The sequence below is a fragment of the Ptychodera flava genome, chromosome 11 (genome assembly GCF_041260155.1).
Source record: "Ptychodera flava strain L36383 chromosome 11, AS_Pfla_20210202, whole genome shotgun sequence".
Classification (NCBI taxonomy): Eukaryota; Metazoa; Hemichordata; class Enteropneusta; family Ptychoderidae; genus Ptychodera; species Ptychodera flava.
In genome coordinates this window covers 23,185,289-23,212,955 of record NC_091938.1, presented here as the reverse complement: position 1 = coordinate 23,212,955, position 27,667 = coordinate 23,185,289, and the positions used below count along the sequence as shown (strand labels likewise).

At 38.5% G+C, this 27,667-nt stretch overlaps 1 protein-coding gene across 1 annotated transcript; it reads right to left on the bottom strand.

Moving 5' to 3' along the window:
- Positions 1-95: 95 nt before the first annotated feature.
- On the bottom strand, positions 96-23,557 carry LOC139143859 (serine-rich adhesin for platelets-like). Its single transcript, XM_070714440.1, has 11 exons — positions 23,186-23,557; positions 19,453-19,995; positions 18,914-19,006; positions 18,182-18,285; positions 16,664-16,725; positions 14,851-15,080; positions 6,245-6,410; positions 5,675-5,872; positions 4,588-4,942; positions 3,561-3,608; positions 96-2,732 (listed from the first exon to the last, which is right to left on the bottom strand). The coding sequence occupies exons 1-11, from the start codon at positions 23,247-23,249 to the stop codon at positions 2,700-2,702; spliced, it is 1,896 nt and encodes a 631-aa protein (XP_070570541.1). The 5' UTR covers positions 23,250-23,557; the 3' UTR covers positions 96-2,699.
- Between the last annotated feature and the right edge of the window lie 4,110 nt (positions 23,558-27,667).

Here is a 27,667-nt window from a genome sequence, read left to right as displayed (position 1 = left end):
AGCCGATAGGACATCTGCAACAGATGTAATAGCAAGCGAAGATATTGCAGGTGGCATTATAGAATTAACAAGCAAAAAGAAAGAAAGACTTAGACTCGTGTACCACAACTCCTGAAATGCTCAGGGCATTTGCAGAAGCTGATTTTTATTATTCGACCATATAAAATTGCATAGAGCTATGAGGATTCTCAGACCACCAAATATTGTTAAAAATCGGGTTATGTTATGTTTAGAATAACACCAGTTGCACTAAAGTCTTGGTAACTGTTTCCTTTCATAAAGGCAAGTAACTATGCAATAGTAAAAATGTCGCCATTTTCCTTGTAATTGCCTATATGTTGAAAGGTACAGTGAGTGGACAAGAAATACGATGAGAAAAACTAGCATTCTCGTCTTACTTCTTGAGGTAAATTGCATAGAAATACACCATACCCATTGAGTTTGCGCAGTTCAAACTACTTTATGATACATTTCAGCCATCAGACATGTAGGAAGCTGAAAAAGAGTAAAGCATCGCCATTTCCTGTGGCATAGAGTTCAAAAACATTCCCTTGCAAAAGTGACTTTTCAATTTATGGTAGTAGATGCCTCGAAAGTAAAAGACTTAAACTTTTGCTCAAACTTTCCTCAATGAAACATTCAACCATTCTCTTACCAAATCAAAAATAAATTAATATCAGGGATCATCGTGCAAATTTTGGTACTCGGGAAACCAATTAGCTAAAATTTACTGATTTTTGAAATTCAAAATGGCCGCCATGATCCCTGTGTGAACTCTACAGGGAAAATAAAATTTTCGATTTCCGAAAAACATTTGGTAGATCAGAAAAGAATTGTAAAAATCGAAAGTCCGAATATCTGTCCCCGGGACGAAATCTAGCTTAGGAAGAAAAAAGAGCATCACTGACCACGCAATAAAGATAAACACAATGTCATGATTCAGAGTTTTCAAAAAGAACTGAGAAAAACTGCCGAGTCAGCATTTTTTCGCAGTTAACGGAAAAGAATAAATTTCCAGTATTGTGAAACCACTTTTTGTATACTTTTTAAACAGAGTTCTCATTCCAAGTCTTTTGTAAAAGTTTCAAAGAAATGACAACACTTGTAGGACGTTTTCGTGCATTTCTAGACGTATACAAACCAATCATTTTGACACGTACTCAGTGCACAACCCATGGCTTGTCTCCTGGCTTACTACATCAAATCGTGCGTGATGACTCCTTTCTATGGCTATACGACGAGAAAATTGACATCATCCGAGGGTATGTCCATGCCTACCGTTCAAAGATGTGACTTTCTTACCACGATACAGCAAATGACGTCATTGATGACGTCAGTATTGCGGTTTCAAAATTATCGAAACATGCACTTGTTGCATTTTTTATCACATTGTTGAAGCGTGACACGATGGTACTAATTTACTAAAACGCTAAAAATTATTAATGAGTATTGCGTAGGTGTACAAATATTACAATATTAGTTCATTAAACATCTTGCATATTTCTGGACATCGTCGGATCGCGCACTACATGTCATCTTGGTGTACCCATGAAATGCTGAAACTCTTCGACCACAAAAGAAAACAGGTGCTGAGGTGGCCAAACACTTAAAACTGTACAATACATGTACTATGAAACCAAAATAGCTGCCAAAAGTAAAACGAGCTTAAATATCACGAAATGCTAGCGATCTCTTGACAGTTATATTTGATATCAAATATTTGAGTATACACAACTTTATCTGAAATGCTGGATTTATAACGTAATAAAAAAAACAATCAAACAAATGTCAAAGGCTTCCTCTTGGTGAACCTTTCGATCACATGATTTAGTTACCTAGGTGACGAAGTAATTTATCCTCCAATAAAGTTGAAAAAAAGAGAAAATATTCATTAATTTTTAAACAAGTTTCCAAAGTTCGAGTGCCGGTGCATTATTCTTGCTTGCTTCCCCTTTACATCCGGGAACCTGATTGTAAAGTTCGATACTTGCAACGCGGAGGCTGACACCTTCATCCACATGGAGACTCCCCATTGCGTAGAGCCAACGAGGACATGACATCGGTTGGCCGCACAGTGGCTCCGCAGGGAAAGACGAATCTATCCGGCGCGTGAACATCACAGCTCTACGACCGTGACATTGATCCCTTATTTTGTTCTCTGTATCAAGTAAAGTTCCATGCCCCACTCCCCAAAACACGTAAAAAATCCCAGTATTCGGTTTGTCAACACAGCTCCAAGGCCCGTGTAAGTGTATATACATGTTACAACGGACTGTTGACACCAGCAAAGTTAGCTATGTCAGTCTTTGGACGATACTTCGTCCAGAATCAAATTGTTCATTTCTTAATTCTGCTCATAAGCTAGAAGACAAGGCTGACACTTACACGCCTTCATCAAACATGTACAGAGAACGATTGGTAAATAATCCCAAAAAACTGTAGTTCGTTTCTTTGAGTCTGTACGCCTCCTAGTGGGATTATCTGAATTTCTCGTTCATGCACATCGCGAGAATTCTAAATCGGGTTACCATTCATAAACAGTAACGCTACAAATAGTTTGAAAAAAATCAAGAAAATATAACTCTTCATAAAAGTATTTTGAAAAATGAAAATACTTTTAAATTTTGTACGATGCAGCATTTATTGCAGGTGATGTGCGATGACCACGCCAGCATGACGTCATCCTCTAGGGTTGGTTTCTACAGACGGTAAAAATTGTCTGACATGGTGTGCTGTAAAATGACCAGACAGAATAGTATCAAAGCTTTTAGTTTTGGAAACTATAATAAACATTATGAACCCTGAAGGTCTGTTTCGTCTGTCTTATGGCCATAGCAATGACAAAGGAATTTTACGGTGTATATATTATTGTAATTAGAACCTGGGGACGAAACACGTGCCTTTAAAAGGAGCTCAGTAAACTTTGCGAAACATCTGATTTCTTCGTTGGTTTTACATGGGAGTGAGGAAACTAAACATTATCGACTACTTTGTACCATCCACTTGATTAATGGTGTACCTGATCACCTCATCAACTTCTGTTGACGCACAAAAACGACCTCCTACGGCTGCCATTTTTAGCCGCCATGGCTAGTGTAACAAATAGCGAAGCTTAATTCTCGAAGCAGGTGTGTAATTTTAAACGTGAATTTCATTTCAGAGGATCAGAGTCGAGTAATTTCTTACACGGCCAAGCATCGATACACTAAATATTAAAGTTTACACATATTCCGGCTATTAGCTTTTGAACTATTAACGTCGATACTTTGAAATGTTTATGGACACGGCAAATCAGTTTGTCCAACTGTCTCAGTGTCCGGTAGTTAAATTTAAAAACTAAATGCAAAGTCGAAACAATATCTATCATTGCGCTAGCTGTTCCAATTCTAGTCCAGTAATTTTTAATGTCCAATCAGGTTGAAATACAGCGCAATTTACATGGCAATCATTGTGCGGTTTGCACAAATCATTGAGGGAAAAAATTGGAAACATTCCAACGTTTCGATAAATTATTTGCGTCAATCCAATTACTTGCATAATCCTGACATTTGATCACTCACCTCGGGCAGTGACTCATATAGACCACTTGTTGGTCGGCTGGAACCATACTGAAATGAACAGGACGAAATCATAAAATGTAGACGATGCAATGTTTTAAAGTGAATCAATGTGATACTTTCATTTATGTAAGTAATCTCATTTATTGGTATTATTCTTCATAGCGCAAGTCGGCTCAGAGAATAGGGCCATATTTACTTTCACGTATTTGGAAAGGCTTTTTCTTTAATTTTTCTCTCGCAAAGATTTCCACGAGATGTCGAACTTCCATTAGTGTTGTTCAAAATTTCCTCAGAATTATGCCAGTGTTGAGGCGATGTGGTCAGACTAAATTGCTGTAAATCAGTTAATATTGATAGCAACACGATCATTGATACTTATCTTCAGCATACTTATTTATTTGATCCACACAAAAAACAACAACAACAGACAACCGGATTGAAGCCCAACTTGCTCGTTTTTAGAAAGAGGAACAAAAATTGACTACGTTGAGCCTCGTCCCAGGATGTTTTTTTCCTATCGGACATTGACACTAAAACAATGCTGCAGAGGTCATGACCTTAACTTAATCATTTACGCAAGTCATGGCAAAGTGGCCCCGGTCAAATATACTTATCGAATTTCATAAATGATTAAGATAGTGAGATAGTGCACGCCTCGGAAATGAAACACTTAAAGGTATACTGTCACCTCTTCCAGTTTTGCCACAGTTACCACAAGAGAAAATCTAACCAATCACACTTTTTAAGCGGGTGGCCGCTTTTTAAAGCAGCGCCCTCACATTGGCATTTTGAATACCAAGGGGCGCCCCTTTGACCATATATGGACATATTTAGATTACAGGTAACTGTGTACAAATTTCTGCACGAGCTTCAATATGAGTCCCCACAAGCGGTAGGGTGTAAACACGAATTGGAAAAAGTTAGAGCGAGTACTCCTTAGCTCATGATAATCTTGAAATGACAAGCCCCATTAAATGCACTGTTGATTACTGCTGTCAGAAAATGAAATTATAAATTGTTGTCTTACCTCAAACATATCCTGCCCAGTATCACGCTGGTTACTGTAGAAATTCATTCCAATATCTCTATCTCTGTCTGTCATACCATAGGGATAATACGTTCTCCAGTCTTCTTCGTCCTGGGACTTCTTCTTCTTTTTACCACCGTCTTTGGTACTTTTCTCATCTCCAGACTTTTTTGCTTTCTTCGACGTCGATCCGTCTTTCTTCTTGGTTGTGGAAGTGCCGCTGACGGACGAGGGTGGACGATGAGTCAGCGAATCCCATCCTTGCTCGTAGGCTTCACTCCAAATGTCGTCGAAGTCCCTAGACCGAATTGTTTTGATCCAAGTATCCTCAAGAGATTGTACGTCGTCTTCGCGCCTTTGGAAAGAGCGACATGGCATAATGACTTTATGGAACACTGATTAAAATGCAGAGAATTAAACGTGGCTCTGTCAATGCTTGTTTACGTCATTCCTGTGGGTGCATATAATACACATATGTATGCTATCTGTGATCATGTATATATTCTTGAACACACCGCAACTTATCTAAGCTACTTACCTATACAAGCTACCTACTTAAATACGTACGTATGTTAAGACCTCTAAGTGGTCCCTGACTTCAAAGTGGTCTCCGTAGTTGTAATTGAACTAATTTTTTACGCAGTCCAGGGATTTTTTCATTCATATATTTGCATAAAGTTGTTGAACTTTGTAACATTGCAAATACTATTCTGTTAATTTGGTTCGTTTTGATATATGCGCTCACTTTTATTAATTTTTCAAAATTCCGATGATACAAACTGACATACATGCATGCATGCATGCATGTATGCATACATACATACATACATACATACATACATACATACATACATACATACATACATACATACATACATACATACATACATACATACATACATACATACATACATACATACATACATACATACATACATACATACATACATACATACATACATACATACATACATACATACATACATACATACATACACGCAAGCACGCATGCACGCATGAATTTTTGTGACAAATGAAGATTTAGACCCAGATTGAGAAACAAAGATTGAGTCTTCGTTGAACTTACTCGTTAGGGTCAAGCACACTGCTGTTATGTTCTGTTAATGCCTTCTTTGTTTCGCTCTTCTGGTTACACCACAGACACAGTAATATGAATATGATAATTACCGCCGCAATGCAAACACAGAACAACGTAATGAATATTATCCTGTGCATGGTAGCCTCACATTTCACGTATCCGTAGGATTCATGATTTGATGGGCACCTGAAAATGACAACATCAAATATTACTGTAAGGGGAGCTCTTTAAAGATTAACTTTAACATTTCTTCCCAGAAATTTATACTCCGTTTGCCGACAACACACATCACAAGTTGGACAACAGGAATACTTGCAACAAGAAAATAGTTTGTTGACTTTGAGACGTTTTGAGAGAAAAAAAATCAAAATTAGCCGATTTGAAAGCGGTAAAGCAAAGAACATTTCTTCCGTGTTGCCTGGCCTTTTGGAATTAAGGCTCTTCTTTAGATTTCTGTCCCAGCAATGTGCTTCTTATAAGTAAATGCATCAGGAATTACATGTTCCTATCGATTACTGTGGCTGGGGTTTCGTAATCTATTTACATGCACACACTTACCAGCAAATAAGCTCCCCTTCCTTCGTATGTTCACACAGCGCATTTTCGTGAACACTACAGAAGCCGTGCTTGCAGCTTGATTGGCACACACAAGAATCGGAAGTATTCGTCGGTTGCATGCCCGGACTATCGCAATTTGCGTATTGGCACCAGTTGACAGGCAGCGCTGAAATAATTAGAAATGGAGACGATTACATACATACATACATACATACATACATACATACATACATACATACATACATACATACATACATACATACAGACAGACAGACAGACAGACAGACAGACAGACAGACAGACAGACAGACAGACAGACAGAAAGACAGACAGACAGACAGACAGACAGACAGAAAGACAAACAGAAATACGTCATTTTTGTCGTTTTTATTATCTTCCTCCTTCTACTTGACTATTTCTCTTCGTTCTGTTGCTGTCTATGTCTGCCTATAACTATCGGTCGATTTGTCTGCTTGCCGTCGACAGTGGAAGCATACATTCATACAAAGTTCACTCAAAATTTCACAGGATTGTTGTCATCTCTTTTCACAACATTTACCCCCTAATTAGTAATGCCTGTATTGTTTGTGACATGGACAGACGTATGTATGTATGTATGTATGTATGTATGTATGTATGTATGTATGTATGTATGTATGTATGTATGTATGTATGTATGTATGTATGTATGTATGTATGTATGTATGTATGGTAATAGTAATGCATGCATGCATGTATCTATATACCATCTATCTATCTACCCATCTAACTATCTCGACCTATCTATCTATTATCTATGGTAAATAATAGGTAGATAGGTAAATTAGGTGGGTAAGCTTGTTTGTAGATATGTATTGCTGTCTGCAAGTCCATATATGACATAGCTATTTAGGAATCCTTATCAGCTCGCAGTGAAAATTCGAGTCCGAGCGAATTAGTAGACGTGTTTCGCCGATAGAGTTCCAAAGACAAACATCAACTAAGGGGAGAACCATTTGATTTCTGGGGGGGGTATGGAGGATTTTGAGAAAAAAAAAATTGTTGCCAGGTGAGATAGAAGAAAAAAAAAATTGATCCTGTCATGGCCTGAGAAAAAAAAATTGTCATAACAGACAGAAGTGAAAAAAAAAATTGTCACAATGCACCAGAAATTAGCAAAATTTGGAAATCCTATTCTCATGTATTCTTTGCCGGCGCGCCGCCATAGGCGGCGCAAATGTTTTTACCACAAGCAATTCTTATGTTTTTTTCCCAGCACTTATGATATAAGCATGCACTACATAGGTCTACTTACACCTCAGTGCACTCAATGTTTTCCTTCCCTTTCCTGACCCAAGAAATCATATTTCAGGATTTCTGTTGCAATATCTCAATGGCATAGGCACTATCTAAAGGGGACTTTTTGACTTCTGTAAATTGTGAAAATTTTAAAACACAAGACAGGAGTCAATAAGGGGCGACGTCAAAAGATCGATGTTTGAAAAAAAACTTAATTGCTTAAGTTTGGGGGTGGGGGGGTTTTTGCCAAATTAATTTCTGTGCAGTCAAAAACGATTTAACGTCTTTTTGCAAATTTTACGATTTCAAGGCTGTTTTTGTACGCTAAAACCGATCCATTCACCCGTATTTTTGTTACTTTATGATGGTTTTCAATGTTTATTTAATTCAATGGTACATTGGTACGTCGTTTGTAAGAATTAGTACAGGGTATGAGTCCGCATTGTTTTTCAATTTTAGGTCAGTTAAGTTAGAAGGGGGGTGGGGGGGGTCTGAGGCCAAACTTAAGCAATTAAGTTAGATTTATTATATTGAACTTTTGATGTTGCCCCTAAACTAGTGTTAAAATCAATATAGTATTCTCTCAATATAATATATTAGGAAGATGTAGAAGTTGACAATGAAAAATTGAGGAACAACAAATGTAATGAAATACAAGGGAGAGGGTCACTAAAAAATTGAAAACTTCAGGGGCGTTACTCAAAATGTGGAGAGGAAGAAGGGGGACGGGTTACTCAATTTATTTTGGCGAAATAAATTAAAACACATCTCAGATTGCACCATTGCACACATCCATTTCTCAAAATTTTCAATGCGAGAGGGGGGCACCCCCTCTCGTGCTCTCCCTCCCCCCCCCTTGGCTCTTCTAACAGTGTTACTGGTACAAGACAAATTTAAAATACCTATCGGATTGCACTACACTGCACCGTGGCGCACATCAATTTCTCAAAATTTTCACAGGATCTAGGACAAAACTGAACTGTTGTGAATTCATCCTTTATTATCACAGAGACATGTTTTCATTTACCTCAGTTCAATGACCATTTTGACAGTTAAACATACCATATTCATGCTTTTCATTAGAAGCTGGCAGCTGGAGAAATGACACAAGAAGGTCAAAAATTTTCCGTTCCTGTATATTTATTTATCTTCAGTCTCTGGCAAACAGAACTGTTTTTCACAAATTGTATTGTCATTGTTTGGTTGTTGAATATTGTGACACAAACACTGATGATGCATAAAATGTAAAAAATATTGCAGTGTTCAATGTCATTTTCAAACAGTTTTACCAAATGCAAGATAACCTGAAACTCCTCTCAGATTGCACCATTAAACACATCAATTTCCCAAAATTTCCAATACGAGAGGGGGAAACCCCCTCTCGTGCTCTCCCCCTTAAGGGTTCTAACAGTTTCACTTAGTAAAAAAAAAATTAAAAAACACCTCTCAGATCGCACCAGACTGCACCATTGCACACACATCATATCTTAAACTTTCCATGCAAGATAGGGGAAAGCCCCTGTGACACTTTCCCCCTAAGCCTCTCACATGTTCTCCCCCTGTACTTTCAAATTCTGCCCGGTCAGATATCCTAGTGAAAACCTTGTCATAATACCCATCCAATTAAACAATATACTATATGGTTAGATACTGCGTGAGCTTTTATATCTTTATTTTATTGTGACTTGCAATTTCATTTTGATGGGTTCACCTTTTTTGAACCATCATGAGATAACTGATGATAGTCTAGCAGAGTACATCAGGATTTCAAAGGTCTTTACTGTTAAATTGCTGTATTTTGTAAATTTACAAATACATGTATTTGTATTTAACTTTTCTAAGTGGGGGGGATCAGTCAAAATTTCAGAGTTAGAGAGGGGAGTTACTCAAATTCATCATGGTTGATGAAGGGGGGGGGTGTCACTTGAAATTCTGAGTTTCAGGCGGTAAATAATGACGGCTCCCTTATATACAACGCATCACAAACTTGATGACAAAGAAAAAAAAATTTGCATTGCTACTCCATTTGAAAAAAAAAAATGATGCAGCTCTGACAGTAGAAAAAAAAATTGCTGTCACTGTGACAGGAAAAAAAATTGCTCCCATACCCATTTCCTCCATACCCCCCCCCCCAAAATCAAATAGTTCTCCCCTAATGGGTTTAGTTGTCGAATAGAGACCAAGTAAACTTACAGATGATTTTTTAAAACCGTCACGACGGTAAGGTTGGAGTAGTCAGAGTTAGCACATTATCTAAATAAATCCGTTAAAACGAATCATACACTGGCAGCATAATTTGAAATAAAAGTTGTACAGTTATCGGGTACTGACATTTGTTTAAACGTGCATTATGGCATTCTAATGATGTTAAGTGGCTTATGATTAACAAGAAAGCCATCCCCGTGAAGATAACATGAAGAGTTATCGGTGTCATCATAGTACGGTCATCGATTTTGCGTGTTTGAGCCATGCTACATATTAAGCCGCGCTTACTGAGAACCACTTAAAATTGGCCAGCAAAATTCGCCTGCAATTGTTACAGTTTCAGTTCGTCGCGTTTGTCCGAGGACAAATGCGCAGGGTAGTCCGTTATTACATGTAAAAGGATAAGTATCAGACGCTATTTACGCGAGAAAGAACAACTTGAAGCCATTGAACAGTTTTTGAAGTCATTTTGAAGCGCAAAAAAAAACAATCTGAGTCTATTTCAGCAAGGCAGGGGCATTTCTTTGCCCATGGAAAACTAATGTCCACAAAACTATAAATATTCTATTGACGGGGGATTTAGATGATGGTCTCAATGAGAACACAATTGGATGTAATGTAGCTTTAGTACACCTAAACGAGATTACATATATTCAGGTATTTGATCAGTATAATATGTTTGGGTTAATTATTACTCATTGCGGAAATACACAGCATCTGTCAGCACCAGTGTCCTATGCATTAGATATACACATTCCGGTCCCCCTTTCAGCATGCCTAGGGAACAAGGTTGCCCTTTTTGGTGTTTCTTGATATCATGAAATATCTTGATGCAATGAAGAATGAACTCAAACCATGCTTAAGCCTATAATACGTTACATTGAGACAGCTTAGCCCACTGTAATGGCCCGACGTTTGGCTGTGATGCGTTGCAGACCAGGAACTAAATCAGTTGTGCAATCGCCGCTGTGTGTTTTTGTAGCAACCGTTTTATTTCTCGCACTCTGTAAGCGCTCATGGTGCACCATCGGTATTATGCCAGGGCAAGGACGAAGCCACGGTATGTCACTGTGGGTTGCCCGTTCGGTCTCTCTGCTACTCGATCACACCGATATCAACGCGTGAGTTTCCTAAAGTTTACTCCTTGAGATTATTCGGTCAGGAGAATAATAAGCCAACAGACTCGGCATTGGGCAGCAAACTAGCCGATATGGAGAAATTCGTATTCATAGGTATTTTATATGTTACATAGAAATATGTTATTCTCACGTTTTTGACCAAAATTAAAATTTAGGGGGGATAGTAGCTGTTCGTAACTGCCCTCCCGCTACGATTTAAAAATATCCTCTCCCGCCCAACAGTGTTTCCCTCTTAAAACGCCTGTCCGGAAATCCCCTAGTTTCTCTTTCTCCCCATCACAACAGTTCCCTCTGCAATCTCTACGCCATGTGCTTTTCCCCTGCCCACAGGCAAACCTCAAAAAAATAACCGATCGCACTCTCTGCCAATCCCTTGGGGTTTTTCAGAAGTTGGTCGCCGAACAGTAGAATGGAATTTCTCAGTTCGCTAAGGGACGATTCAAAATTTACTTCCAGGGGGGTGGAGGATTTTCGGGGGGGGGCCACCCATTTTTCCCAAGAAAATTTAGGGGGGGGGGGGCCAGACAACAATACCACAATCTTTTAGGGGGGGCCATGGAAAAAAACATCAATTCAATATTTGCCCAGAATTTCTGATCTCTACAAAAGAGAACCATAGACGCTACCTGGGTGACAGATAAACTCAACATGTTTAGTTAAACTCCTTTAGCTGCCAAATTCGGTAATATTCACAGTGGTTTGTTTTATGCATCTATAGCAGTATCTTGTTCTCCTCCCTGAAGCGTTATGAAATGTCCAGTATTTAGCATGTCAATACAAACCATACAGAGATCTCAGATCAAGTCCAGACTAGAATTCATTTATCAACAATAACAATGGTCATTTATGTTCACACAGGTATGTTGCTAAATACAGCATTGGGTGTTCTATGTAGTGATAGAATAACAAACAAATGCTGATACACAGAGATGAACATTGAACAAATGCTAAAAATTACAGCAAATGTCTTTTTAAGGTTGGGTTTACCTTGTAGCTTGTAAAGCAGTTGAAAGTTGCATGATAAAGAAGTGTTAATTTATGCAAATGTATGCAAATCACCCGATTTCTTGGCTTCTTTTGCCTCCCAATTTCAAAATTTCCAAAGAATTTAACTCCACTCCGGCTTGGTCAAATTTTCTGAAATTTCACATTATGTTTTTTAAATGCTATATAACACAACAACTATCAATTGGTTTTGTTTGGCAATAAAGCTCTTACATTTTTAATAAGAGGCATTTTGAATAAGAGGCATTTTAATTTTGCTGATCATGATTTTAATCAATTATTAGTGTCAGTCTTTACATTGTAAACCCCTACAATTTAAAATGAGGATGGATAATGCCAAATAAAATGTTGTTTTTTCTACATGAATACTCTCCTTTCAAGTGAAATATTACATTTCAGAACATACTGTCTAAATTTTGACTTAAATAAATTTTTATCATTAATACAAAAATTGAGGTTTTTTACCCCAAATATACACCAACTTCATCCTTTGAGTAAACTACTGCTACTGCTACTCTTCTTTTCTGCTCCTTTTTTCTCTGTTTCATTCTCATCAATTTTACCCTTTCTAAATTTTTTAAATGTTCTACATAACTTTTTACAGTGCTTACATCTACTATAAACTTTTTGAAATAAATTTATGGCCGTCTCATCTTCAAGGTGCTTTTCAGCGAATAGTTTTTAATGTTGAAAATAAAAATATTATGTATTACTGTCAAAAATATATGGTGAAAAATTTACAAAAGGGTTGATTTTCCAATAATCCTGTATGCGCATCCAGAAGATCATGTGGCACTGCGCCAATGCTATGGTGTCGGATTGTTGACATATTATGTACACAAGAAATTTGCTGTAGTCCAAGAAGTGATCTCAGTGTGTATGAGGCTAGGAGAAATGTGGATAGGCTTACACATTGTGTATTGATACTAACACTTTTGTGTCCCATTCATTCTGATATGTATAATCAAAGATTTCACAGTGGCGGCTGGCAGAAAAGGCAAAAAAACAAATTAACATTTATTGTTTCGTGTCATCTGAAAACATGCGCATCATGACTATTTTAAAATTAAAGTTTGTTAAAAAAATTGAAAAATGCATGCTCTGTCATTTTGAAAAATACTGCTGACAAAATGTGAATTTTGACTTGCACAGGGTTGTCTGCATTTTAATATGAACATTGGATTGTGAATGGAATGAGCAGAATAAAATGTGAATTCATGTTTTGGATAAGGTGTTTTGTCCAAGAAATGTTCTAAAATATTCCTCAGCATTTTTGCTTTCAGTGGCAGCTACTTGGTTTTATGATAACCAAATTAGAAAAAAAAGAGAAAATTAAAAACAAGTTGGCTTTCACCAATTTAATTCCTAATGTTTAAAACTTTCACCGTGAGTCTGCAAATATTCAGCATCATCAAATGAAAATGTATGCTGAACGTGTGCATGTACATGTACATCTCACTTTCCAGAAATATCTGGATATCTGCAAATGATGTACCATTAAACTTCAAGATATATATCACTTTGCCAATTATCTGCTCCTCTGATTTTCTGTTCACCATTTCTAACTGACATCTTTGCTTGTCTTTGTGTGCATCATATGTATCAGTGAGACATAACGAAAAAAGTATTCATATTTAGTAATTAACTTTTCTTTAGAAATTTACAACCAGATATGTTTATTGCTACCCTTTCCAAAAGTGTGCCACTTGCAGTCCCTGCAAATCATTCTTTTTATAGTCACATAACCCTGAAATGATTTGTTATATCATCGATTAATGTCCACTAGGCCCTACAGTTCCTGCAACTTGTTAGACTAGATATGTCTATAATGTACCGTATAAGCATGCATGTATATATTGGGGGGGGGGGCATGGAAAAAAAACAGGAAAGATGAGGGGGGGGCCATAGATTTTTTCTATAATTTACTAGGGGGGGCCATGGAAAAAAATCACCGAGAAAATAGAAAATCTCCACCCTCCCCCTGGAAGTAAATTCTGAATCGTCCCTAAGGTAATGAATAAAGAAACTGCTCTCTTGCCCGTTCTCCGCCCGCCGATACGGAAAAATACCCGCCCTTCCAGAATTCGCCTGAGAACGGGTATTTCACAAACAACTTTGTGGACTGCCCCTGAGCTCAAGGAGTCCAGATATGAGGCATTATATAATTAAACCTCGCTAAACTGTACGCGTTCGCTGTTAACACTTTCTGAAACCGCCATTTTTCTCACTTACTATCACTCTCATTTGAGGTAGAAAGCGCACCTGAGCTCCCAGACTTCAACGATACCGCCTTGTCTACCACTTGTGGGGTTCATTTTTAAGCTCATCGAGAAACTAAAGTTTAAAGAAGATCGAAAAATTTAATTTTTCCCCGATGAGGTAACAAAGGGATGGCGGACATTTTGAATTTCAAGTATCAGAAAAATTTTAGGGAAGTTGTTTCTTTAGTAATAAATTTTGCAGAGGACCACTGATTTTTCTTGATGTCGAAAGGCAATGATTTACTGAGACGAGTACTACCTTAAATCGACATTATATCATGTAATCACTGTTCACTGTATTTACACTGGCTTGGGCAAGTTTGTGTTTTGTCGACCTCCTCTATTTATTACGCTTCACGGTTCTGATTTGAACAATGAAACACAATATAACTCTCAGACAACACAAAATCAGTTTCACAAAAATTAAGCCGAAGACAACAGCTTTGTCTCTAAAAATACACTTTTTCATCTCGTCTGTGATTCAGCACTGGTCGAAAAAAAATTGTGTACGTAATGTGCACTGGTGTGACGTAACTGACGGTTTTATTTTAGTCCCGACATGAAGGTGTTTCCACAACACAGTCACACACATCTGTCACGCTTGTACAGTCCGAACTTCATATGACTCGACTTGCTCCATCAAAAATGGAACTACGATCTACAATATGAAATGATCATTGACATTTTTTATTCATTTTCCCTATAAAGGGAGACCTACCTTCACAACGTTGCGATCCGGATCCGGTGCACGGTTCCTCTGTCACAACAAACTTCTCCGAGAGAGTTTCGTCTGCTATTTTATCACTTATGCCCGTTTCGGTGTACAGTTCCTCGGCTCCGCTCTCAGCTATGTCACTTTCAGCAAGGAATTTTATGTCGTACTCTACCGAAACATCTTCTATTTTTTCTGTTCGACGAACTCGCATGGCGAAGACTTCAGTTTGTTCCCTGTAGAAAATATGTAATAAAGCCGGCATTTATACCGAGTCAGTTCTCTATGTTATATATCTGATTTAGAATTTACGGTTTTGCTAACGACCGTGCTTGTTTCTAACTTTAGTAAGTTTTGTTTAAGTTCCTGGGTGGAAGAATATGGTGAGAATTCCTTGAAAAGAGCTGTTCGCCCGGACTGCGGGCAAATTCACATTGTCAACCAGTTCCACACATTGTTACAAGCGATATACCTCCTGCCTATATTTGTTACGCCGTCTACTAGAACTCGCTCATGCTGGGTAGGCTGTCGGCGGCGATTACAGTTAACTGCTATGTGCGTCGCCGATATCGTCGCAAACCGCCGGCCTCTTTGCGGCAAAGTCGATGGTCTTACAGCGAAGAGGCCGTGGTTGGTTTAACCCTTTCACCCCCAGTTCCCTGTATACAGGTCCAACTTTACCATAGAAAACAATGGATTTGGGACAAACCATGGTGGTGAAAGGGTTAAACTAAGTCTATGATGTTACAGTACTACTCTCGACTGGTAAATGTATAGTGCATGTCCAGCGCCGATAAAACGGCCCGGGAGCCAATCAGAGAGTGCCTTTGATAAGTCAACGAAATTTATCAACTAACTTGATATCCTCTATAGTTCTGCGAGCCACCAGCAGACCTTGTTCAAGCATAGCGCACACATACACGTGGCAAGATAGGAACATTTATCACCCAGTTTTTAGATTCAACGGTTTCCTAACCTTATATGTCACAGTTAGCTCATTTGCGCAGCGTCATGAGTCTGAAATAACATCACAAAGTAATGGAGCCAGGCTGTGGGTAAATGGGGAAGTATTGCATCATAGCACATGACATTGCAGTTTAAAGTTTAAAACTAATGAAGCCCTTACGGAGTAAAGGGACATTCGCTGTAATTTTTGATAGCATTTGCGCTATTTTTGGTACTGTAGAACAAAGAATTTGATTCTACCGAAAGAATGTTTCAATACAAAAGTATTAGTCTGTAAGCAGAGCTCATCGTATATAGTATATACCATTCAATATTGTTGTTGACAAGTGAGTTCGTGTAAGCTGCACGTGTTGACAAGTTAAGCAAAGGGCTTTTGGACATGATTTAGCAATAGAACCAGAAATGACATGTCACCATCAGAACACGAATCACGTCACCATACATCAAAGTTGCAGCTGATCGTTAGTAAGGTCACACGCGCAACGAAACAGAAATGTTTAAACTTTTGCTCTAATTTTCCTCATGTGATTTTAAACCAGATCTTTCATGATCACGAATAAAATTCAGGTGTCACCTTGCAAAGTAATGAATCACAGGAACAAACTACAGTACTTGAATTTATCGAGGATAATTTGGAAACTGAAAATGGCCGCCATGACCTGTTCAACGTTGCGATTTTCGGTTTTTCACAATACTAAGAACGAACGTAATTTTCCCTCAGCCTTTCAAATGAGAGCTCACAAGCTGCAGAATAGAACAGTACTAATAAAAATTCAGAGTGTCTAAAAATGCTCTGAGACGCTTTTTGCCATAAGGTTACGGTTAAACTTTATCAGCACTGAGAGTTACTTACACGACGGCAATGTCACAGCCGAGGTAATCGTCTACCGCCAATTCTCTGTACTCTGCGCACACCTGTAGATTTAGAAAGACAGGAGTTTACTCATCATGGGCATGGTGGAATGGCTGTTTATAAAATGGGCCGTAACAAAGTCATCGTGGGTAAAACGATGGAAGAATACCAACATTACTTAATGACCGGAAAGGCAAGTGACAACTTCATTTTACAGTTATTTTCCCGCCAATTTTAAACAGTGATCATATACACGTGACAAAATGCAATATTTCACTGTTGTGCATGCAATACCGTGTAGTTTCAATGGATCACGCCATGTTTCTTTAGACTTCGAGGATTAAACTGCGCATATGCACCATGTCCCAATTTGTGCATACATGCATTGGGAAGGCGGCCATATCCATATGGTGGAGAATCCATTTACATTTGTCTCGTTCAAATTTGCATATGCTGTACCTGTCTGTGTTAAGAAGTACTTATGTAAACATCCATAAGTGAGAACATTTGCGTGATGAACGAAGTACTAAAATGAAATATTTAAACTTTTGCTCAAACTTTTCTGAACAAAACTTACAACTTGACAAAGCAAGAATAAAACTCAGGGGTCAATATGCAAAGTTCACGTACCAGAATATATACTGATATTTGAAATTCAAAACGGCAGCAATACCCTTGTTAACTCAATAAGGAAATATTAAAGTTTTGACTTTCGAAAAAATTATGACAGTAAAACGTTTACCCGACTCTTAGAGTCTTAAAATGAGCCCCCAAAACGCGGAACACCAAAACGAAATTATGAAAATTAGTGAATCCGGATATAGGCCTATATCCCTATGGGCGTATTCTACTACAATTTTAGTTTGAAATTCAACTCATGGTTATAATGCAAAAAAGTTGCAGCTAAGTAGGCCTTTGAGTGCTGTAATTGTTTATGAATTTTTCTGTAATTTTTTTTATACTTTTGGACCAAATGGACATCACATTTCATTGACTACAGTTGGTTATCAAAATTATGACGAAACTCTGAAAAAAATGACTGGAGTATATTTTCTAAAGGTGACAAAAATTGACTTTGGCGCTCAAAGGGTTAAAGAGGCAGGTCATTTATCAGTTTTATCTAACAGTAAATTGACTAACTTGACAAAAATTTCACTGGAAAACAAAGGGCTAATATCATGCAAGTACTCAATGACAGTGTCAGCAACCACTAATCCGAAAATCAGGGATTGAGGACTGCCCCTTTAACCGCTGCTAATGGATTAGGCTTACAACCACACCACTCAAAAAACTGGGGAAAACTCATTATCTTGTTGTGGAAGGAAAATGACACGATAGGTGAAATGGCCGAATTAAGTAGCTTTTAGAAGGATACTTCTCGAATTTCAGGACAATATCCGTGCAAATTAATTCATAAATATCTGTTCATAAAGGTCTACCTATAGCCATGAATATCTATGGCTATTGCTAAGATGCTACAATTGTCCACCATTAAGAAAAACATCTCCGTTTACTCACAGTCTCGTTAAAGTCGTCGATAAAGTCATCCATGTTTACATAGTCAGCCATGTCAACATCTAACCTCATACTATATTGATAAATCTTCTCCGGGGGAGAAGAAACTGTCAAAAAAAGGAGAAAAGTGCGTCACTTCATGTTTATTTTGCTCAATTTTTAAAAATCTGCCTAGAAATGCAAACAGATAGCAAGATAAGGCGTCGCCCTCTGCGGAGGGAAATTTACAAGTTTCTCTGGAATATGTCAGTAACTTTACTTTCACTGATGATTGTGAGCGCTAAGCAGTAATGATTTGTGGCTATACACAAACAGGACCTGTGGGGTGAATCTATCCTCTGGATTTGCACCAGGTGCTCTTAGACTATTTGTTAGCGCCTATCACAATTACGGTTACCAAGCCGAGCACGTCGATGACCTTAAAAGTTTGTGTGCACAGGGTACATTAACTAAACTAAATTATTGCTCAGTGAAGAAGATCACGTTTACATTTCACTTTACGGTCAAATCATAGATACCTCCCATTCAAAAGTCATCGATTAGACAAATGGAAGTCCTTGATGTTCTTAATTTTCCACAATTGCTCCCAAAAAACGAGCTACAGCTGTGCAATATTTTGAATTGAAGTTACCACGGCCAGTGATATGAGAAGGAAAGATAACTTCAGCGAGTTTAGACTCTGACTATCAAAGAGTGATTGGCACAAAGCGTCTGCACAAAAATAAGAATACATACATGTCGGCTCTTCATCTTCGGGAATAGTTCCGTAGAAGGGACTCCGTGTTGTCGATACGGGGGGTACCGTCGTCCCAGTGGAGCTGCTCGTTTCTGGTGTAAGAATATAATCAAAGATATATCACTGAAGAAGCATGGTGACAATAACATTAATGCAATCTGTACTGCTCAGAATCGTGTGCGCTGCATCTTACCATAGACCTACAGTGTGTTTATGGACATAAATATTTCGAAAGTGCTTGCATGATAACACTTTTAAAAGAGCTTATTAGAAGGATCGAACAAATAGGACGGGACTCAAGGCCCAAGCAACTCGTATTGGTTTGATGAGAATCGCTTTATTCCTAAAGTGCTTTAAAGTTCTCGTATTGTTTTCTAGAGAAAGCCGCATAAACTCGTGAATCAGTTTCAATATTTAATAACATTTACACACACACACACACACACACACACACTCTCTCTCTCTCTCTCTCTCTCTCTCTCTCTCTCTCTCTCTCTCTCTCTCTCTCTCTCTCTCCATTTGCCACAATTTCTCCCACCTGTGGACATTTTCACCGTAGTTGAGATGCTGGTACTTTGCAGTGGATCACTTGCACTTGGTTTTGGTGAAGCTTTCATGGTCACTGATGTTTCCGGAGAAGTCTCTGATGTTCCCGAAGAAGTCTTTGATGTTCCGGGATAAGTCTTTGATGTTCCGGGATAAGTCTTTGATGTTCCGGGATAAGTCTTTGATGTTCCCGGATAGCTCTTTGATGTTCCCGGATAGCTTTTTGATGTTCTCGTGTAAGCTTCAGTTTCTCTGATGCCCGTTGGTTCGCGTTTTCCGGTGCTGCTGACTTCTAGAGCCGTTGTCGATGGCACGAGCGTGCTTTTGCCATATGGAATAGTTGTGGCGTCAGCTGATGTTAACGGACCATCCGTTGTTCCGTCGTCAGGAATGGTTGAGGCAGTTTCATCTTCAAGTGTCGTTGATGCAAACAACGTTGTAAATTCTCCCGAGCCACTCTCTTCTGAAGTTGTGTTTCCCGGCGGCAGTTTTGGTATACCAGGTGACCTTTTATCCAGACGGTTAGCCGTCTTGCCTGTGGAATCAGGTTGACAACCTGTCATTTTAAGGTGCGTTAAACTATCGATACATGGCGGCATGGTGAAAACAAAGGATTAGCATAACGGTACTGGACTAAAGAAGTATCTCAGCGATGACATTGAAATGACGTCACTGGCAATAGCAAAATAATCATCGATGTTTTAGAAAGCTGCCATGCCGCTGTCTTTGCTGTTGAGGAGAAATAATGACATAGATTTTTCTTTCAACGATTGATCTGCAAGAGTTTTTTTGTTTTTGCGAGTTTGTAAACAATTCTATTTTAGCCGCGTGAGTGAAAACACCTTGGGCAATTTGATGTGTTCGTAGGTCCATACATAAAGCACCATGAACCGTTTAACATTCCGCAGATGTGCGCCGACAAAGCTCTCGGGCTCCGATCTTTTTTCCTCACAAATTTAGTGCTTTCATGTCAAGAATGAAGCTGTAACAATTGATGCATGTTGTTGTAAGTATAAAATGCCCGCAGGACTACGGCTGGCTTTATGGCCTCAACGGCATTACCTGCAAGATTTAGGGACAAAGTCCAAAACCGCGGCCATCATGCATTGCAACACTGTCTGATCAGAAATGGCCAAGGCCGTGTGCGGGGCAATTTCCTGACGCATTCAATTCAGCGTTTGATTAAACTTGTTTCAAATCGGTGGGCAAAAAACTGAAGAGAATTGTTCCATTGAATTCCATTATGGTGTGAGTCGCTTTTTAGAAATTTTAACCACCATTGACGATTTCCAAGTCAGACTTGTTGAGTGGCTTTACGGCTCACGTATTTTGAACCGGAAAACAATGTTCATAAGAACATTTTCGACTGGACTCTGGTTTAAGAATGTCACATGAAATTGTGTTGATCGAAAAATTGAACGGAATCAGCAAATAAATTGAACGGAATCAGCAAATAATTCAAATGTTTTGGCTGCTGTCGATCTGTTTAGGGAAGCCGAACGGAATTGGAGGTTGGGAGTTGGGATTACTGGTACCATTGATGTAGTCACAGCGACTGACGTCCCCGCAGTCACGAAGAAGCCTTACTGTAGGTTGATGTTGACAAAACCTCGACATAATCCAAGATCACGTTCCCGACGGGTTTGGCGTTGCAGGTATGCACCCCTTGGCTCAACGTGTACAATTCAACCACTGAATTCAGCCCAGCTGTACTGTCCATTCAATCATTTGGATGAGCCAGCTACATGTAAGCCTAGAAATGTTGACTCCAGCTAGATACTGAACTCACTTCAATACACAGCTCGATTACTAGGAGTGGTTTAAGCACTTCCAGCCTGGATATTCATAACACACTACAAAAACTGCGGGTCAATTTGAAAACGGCCAATGTTCTAGTGTCATCCCATTTTTCAAAAACGAAATAGTTGATCAGCATTTGATCGATGAATAACACTAATGTATTGGTATTAAAGCAAATCATGTATTTCGTGATCAACCAATGTATTTCCCTATAAATGTTAGAATGTTCCTTAGGGGCGACGTCAAAAGTTCAATGTAGGATAAAAAACTTAATTCCCTTAGTTTCTCCCCAAACCCCCCCACCCCCCTAGAAACTTAATTGACTTATATTGAACCTGTTGCCAGGCTCTTTCTATGTAAAGCAAAGCTAAGGATCAGTCAATTTAGGGGTGAAATAAAGTAATGCATCGTTAAAGCCCCACTAGCTGTAACTCTTGAAATTTGTTGACCTCAAATTATCTACCTATTCTCTCCTTTCTGAAATCTACCCTCTGAAGAGATATGAACTTTTACTGCATTAGGAAACCATTCCTTTCAGAAACATTTCACATGTAAATTAAAATTTTAACGGTCCTTTTGATTTCCTGGCATTTTCAAAAATTGGTAATATTAAAAAGGATCACAACATACAGTGTCACAGTTGAAAACATTCACCCCTATGCATTACAATTTGGACTACTCTGTGCAGTTTATATGAAGATTTCAGTGCAGATATGCATAGTATCAAGGTTTTAGCTTTTCTGCATGGGGCTAGAGCTGTGATTTAATGTTTGGGTGAACATTTAATCGCAGTGTAATCTTATCTTGTTCAAAATTGCATATATAGCCCCGGCAGGTAGTTATAAGTGTGTACACAGACCTAAATGACTACATTGTCACCAACTTATTTTAGTTTGAAAGTAAAATCATAAAAATAATGCTAAAAGATAAAGCTAGTGGGGCTTAAGATTGGGAACACACTTTGTGTTTCATCAAATATAAATACAACATACTAACAATGAATGAACAAGAACAACAACAATAAAGTCCAGGTTTCTCCTTCCAGAGGTATAAAAACTATCTCAACTGTCCTGGTGGTTGTAACAACTCAGTTCACACTACTCCATTCAGGCGGACTACACGTGCACCAGAAATGTAGCAAAATACAATTATAAATTCCGAGTGCAACCATATAGACAGTAGAGAAACTACCGTCTATGGTGCAACAGAGGCCAACAGCCTGCATTGTTTACACTAACCAGGTTACACTAACTAGGCCAGGTGCAGCTCTGCACCTTGTTAAAACAACTCCCTCCGCTGGCTTCAACACGAAAGTGTGCATTTCTGCTCTATTTTTTCAAAATATTCATTTCCCTGGCAATTTTTACCTTAAATCGATTTGTAGGATAGAAACTTTTTTAGGTCAAAACCCCCCCACCCCCAAACTAAAAGAATTAAGTTTTTTATCCTTCATTGAACTTTTGACGTCGCCCCTTATATAAGCTTATGTCGACTAATACGGGCATTAACGTCGATTAATTTTAGAACGCGAGTTTTGTGGATTACCGTTCAAAAAATCCGAAATTGGGTATTTAGTGCCTCTGTTGGCTACATTTGGTAGTCTGAGATTAAAAAATGGTCGAGGCAGATTACAAAATTCCCGGTTGGACAACGTGTTACCAAAATATTGACACGCAAAAGGTAAAGCATTTTTTAAAAGTTATCAAACAAAATGGCCGCCTGGTTATCGGATTAAAGGTTATCTGAGGACACTGTGCGAAGGCAAGGCAAAGTTGAAGGCTTCCCTTCAAACAAATCGTTTCCTTTGGTACTGCGACGTCATCCTGTGTTCAACTCGACGGCTCTTGAAGATTTTCGTCTAGATTGGCCGACGCAAAGCAGGTTAACGAGTCGTGTAACATGTGTGCGGTGAGGTTTATTCTTACCTTGTAATGCGAGAACTATCAGCAGCACGACCGTCAAACGCCGGGTTAGCGGAAAACAAGACATTGCTTCGATCTAAAGTGTCGCACTGTCGCCTAAAGTATCGCGCTGTTGTGAAAAACCTACGTCAGCTACATGTAGGATGAGGTCCTTGCATATATACACAGATAAGTATTCTCCAAGACGCATCAGACAACGTTCAAATTGAAGTCCGATGACAGTTGATAGCGCCGTCGTCTGGAAGCCAGCAGTTCATCGCTATGGCTGGTCATCGGTCAACCAGTCGCCACCCTATATCGTGAGAAGTACGCCGTATGTACCGTGTGCGCAGTAAACTGTAGACACTCCTCCGGTATCAAGGTTCACTTACATTCCATGACGTGTGCGTTGCGTCCATAACGTCATAATTGATAAACGATAAATAAATAGACGCTGACCCCACGAAAGAAACTTCCTTTTATTTCTGTATGCAGTTCACCTAAAGGCTATCACATTATTTACCCCTTCAGAGCAACAATGCGACTGGCGCAAACTGACCAAATTCATTTTTATATTAAACTCTGCAAGACACACCTTTGAAAAAAAAAACCTGCGGTACTCGCGGAAGACTCAACGAGTACCTGCGAATGTGCTAGATGAATTTACTCTGGAAAATTTTGCGTGACGCTTTACAAGGGCAAAAATTGTTCCCCTCATTTAGCCACGAAGTCACGTTCGCTATGTAGATCATATATCACCTGGTGGATAAAGCAGGATAATATCCTGATAATGCCAACAGATTATTCTTTGTGCATTTTACTTTTGATAAGGCGGGGACATGCACCAGTTCTATAGTTGTCGCTCTTCTTCCTTTCCTACCCCAATGACATCCTCACAAGAAGTCAATTTCCGTAGAGATGTTTCGCGACATCATGGATTCTAATCAATTTTATTGTGAGCAGGAAAATTTCTTCAACCTATCCAAACAGGTTCGTGGCGTGACCTCCGTTAGCGTTAACTACATGTAATTTTTCATTCCGTAATGGCATGTACTGACTCAGGGTAAATGCAAATGACCTCGAGGTCAGATTAGAATCGCGCTCAGTTGTGTAAACCATGGCTGTGCTTGCAGGAACACTTCCCAGCGATGGAATGGGGGTAGAGAAGATGCTATAGCAACAGGGTGACATGTCCCTCAGAGTGTCCTGCTTTTAAAATTCGAAAAGGCGGAAATATGAAAATAGATATACTTAGTATCGGAGCCCCATTAGCTCTTTCTCTTTTTAATTAGCATATTTTTCAACGAGACGGTTTGAAATCAAATGTAACCAATGAAATGGTGCGTACCAAAGTGTGACAACAGAAATGTTTTTCAAACACCGGCGATTAACGCACAGCATAAAGGGATAGAGTCTGTCATTTTCTACATTTTTTTCATTAATTTTGTTTAATACGAGACGCTATTTATGTTCATTATTTGACATGTTGAAAGACTGACTACAATGCCGGTTTAAGGCACGATAAATAAACCATCGGCAGAAAGAATAAACGGTGTTTCAAAACTAAACAATTTTTGCGTTGCAACTCAACTATGGCTGCCGCAGATACACTTATGTTTAGCTACTGAACTTAATCGACAAAATCAATCACCAAGTATTGAAATAGTGATATTTCCAAACATGATATGTCTTAATACCGGGAATTCAAAACATCTCCTTGAAGATTAGATGGGTTTTTATGGCAAGCAAATCACAAAAAGATACAACTGAAGGAGCTACTGATTAAAATAAGACAAAAATCATAATCTCTATGCATCAAATTTCGACGATAGTAAGTTCATAATTTTGACCATAGCGTAGCAATATAAAATCTTCATTTATTGACTAGAACTAGGAAAGTTCCAGTAGCTGACCAGGCTGTAAGTTTTGAATATTTGTATTACTATTTTGTTCTTATGTTAACTGCAAGGTCTTCTTTTGTGAAAAAAAAAACAGAAAGCATGTTCAACGCCAACTATTAAGCTTGTCAACACAGCATCTTTAACCGTAAAATGCGTTGTTCTTATTGACGTTTGAATTCTAGTCCGGACCAGAATGCGCTTGTCAACAATAACAATGAAGTCTACATTTACCCGAAATAGCGATGTTTTTGGTGAAATTATACAAACACGTGAGCCATGAAAGTACACAATACGTCAATAAGAGAATGAAAATAAAAAAGATAACAAAACATTGCGCCACCAGTTGATGAGTCTTCAGCTTCACAACTGTCGAGTTGAAACGATGCTACTTCAATTTGGTGAGTTTTGTTACATTTTTCGTTATTTTTTTGCTCACAAAAACAGACGCATTTTCCCGTCTCTCTCCACAAGCCACTTAAACCTTTCAATTACACAATGTGTCTTGTACAACACGCACTGTTTTGTTGTTGTTGTTGTTGACAAGTGAATTCTAGACCGGATCGTTCTTACATTTTAGAGAGTTGTCAAGTCGTATGTGTTTTTTCGTTAACGTTTGATCTGTGCCACAGATCGGTTTCTCCTCTTTCAAAGCTGTAGCTACGGACATATGCATACAACGTTTACACTTTGGTTATTTATAGGAATCATACTTTTGTGTTACGACTTTTGTATTTTACGCCGACTTTCATAAACCCATGAATCTGGTTTTACCTTTTCTTTAGCTATAGTCCGCTGATACTACCCTTAAAGAAGGCCTATGGCTACCCTTCACATATTCGAGGTGCATTCATTGCAGCTTCTTCTTTAAAGTTTTGAATTTATTGGTGAGCGGTGATGTTCTTACCATCTGCTGACTGATTTCTTTGCGCTCTCGTGTACTACGTTGTTTTGGAGGTACACAAAAAATGTCGACATTTAGAAATGACCGGCTGTAAATGAATCACACGGTATGTTTGTCCAAGAAAAACACTTTGGGCACATGAGCAACCATTCTTTTGCCTACTTAAATTGACTGTAAAAACGGAGTTGTTACTGTTGGTCGTACTACCACATTTCCGGGCATGTGGTGGCGCTCTACATTACACGGCTCCTAAAAACTTTCCAAAATGTGACTACTTTTTTTCGTAAAACAAGATCGTGATTTAACTTACAAGATAACTTGGCTGTGCGCAAAATGGGCACTCGTCTGTGATTTATTTTGGGTCGGTCGTTCAAAATCAAAGGTATACGTAAGAACTTTCGTTTTTTTTTATTTACCAAGTACACCATGTGTGCTACATAAATATTCATCATTATTCAACAAATCAAAATAATTGGATTGCATCCTTACACGCTCAATCAAATATACATATTTCTAAGCCACACTTGTAGTATAATTTCCTTCAAGCTTGATTTATGTCTTTCCAATTTGGCACATAATCAAAATGTAAGCTTACTCACCAAACCACAATTTTCTCTAAATCTACCAAAATATTATTTAACATTCAATTTTCTAACAAATAGATGTCTGCTCTGAGGCGTTGTTACAGCAGTACGCGCCTCGAAAATGAAAGAATTACACTTCTGTTAAAATTTTCCTCAATGAAACTTTCGACCATACCCTTGCCAAATGAAGAATACGAAGTAGGGAGGTCACCGTGCAAATTTTGGTACTAGAGAAACAGAATACCTGACATTAGCGATATTTGAATTTCAACTGACCGCCATCCCTGTGTTAACTCCGAGGGGGAATAGTAATTTTTCGCTTTTCGAAAAACTAAGGCGGTGAAAAGTTTTCTTTCCCAAAGAGCTTTAAAGTTGGCCCCACAAGTGGTAGATTAGGAAAGAATTGTAAACATTTTAGTCCGAATGTGTTCGCCTTACTACTGACATGCTCATCCTAGTAAAAGGAACATTTTTCAAATTCCGAACTAAGTAATCAATTTGTAGACAATGGTATCCGATACGTCGGTGGTACCGTAAAATTTCGCATCGGCAGTCTGGTAATCAAGCGACAGATATCACTACATTTTGAGTCCCAAATTGCAATTGGTAGGTGCCATGCCATGGGCAGCAGAACCAGTCTAAAACAGGAGACCGAGTAACTAAATTCTGTTTTTGCATCGACTAAAAATGTGAAAGGTAAGCAGTTCTAGAAATAGAGAAAATTTTACACATCCAAATTATATATTTACTTATTTCCCTGTAACAAGTGTAAGTTCAAGAATCAGAGCAGGTCGTGTTGTTAACCATCATACTTGTTACACAAGACGAGTCTGCATACATTTTACAATCTGTAAACAAAAGATTTGTTGGCAGAAAAGTTGTGCAGTAGTCCTATTCGAATACATCTTTTCTATAAAATCTTCCAAAATCTGCAGGCATGGGGGCAAAAACTGGGAATTTAATTATTTTGCCTTTATTTGGAAACTGCCCTTCACTGCATTCAAGTAAACATTTTCACAATGTGACTCGGATTTTTGTGAGGTTCCTTGAAGGTATACATGACCGTAAACAGTAACATTAGAATAGTTTAATAGCATTCAAGACACTTAAGAGCATTCAC

Coding starts and splice junctions, on each gene's coding strand:
- LOC139143859 (XM_070714440.1), bottom strand. CDS start 23,249: ATGTCTTGTTTTCCGCTAACCCGGCGTTTGACGGTCGTGCTGCTGATA. Junction 19,996..23,185: donor GATAGTTCTCGCATTACAAG/GTAAGAATAAAC, acceptor CTGATTCCACAG/GCAAGACGGCTAACCGTCTG. Junction 5,873..6,244: donor GAAGGGGAGCTTATTTGCTG/GTAAGTGTGTGC, acceptor TGTCATTTTCAG/GTGCCCATCAAATCATGAAT.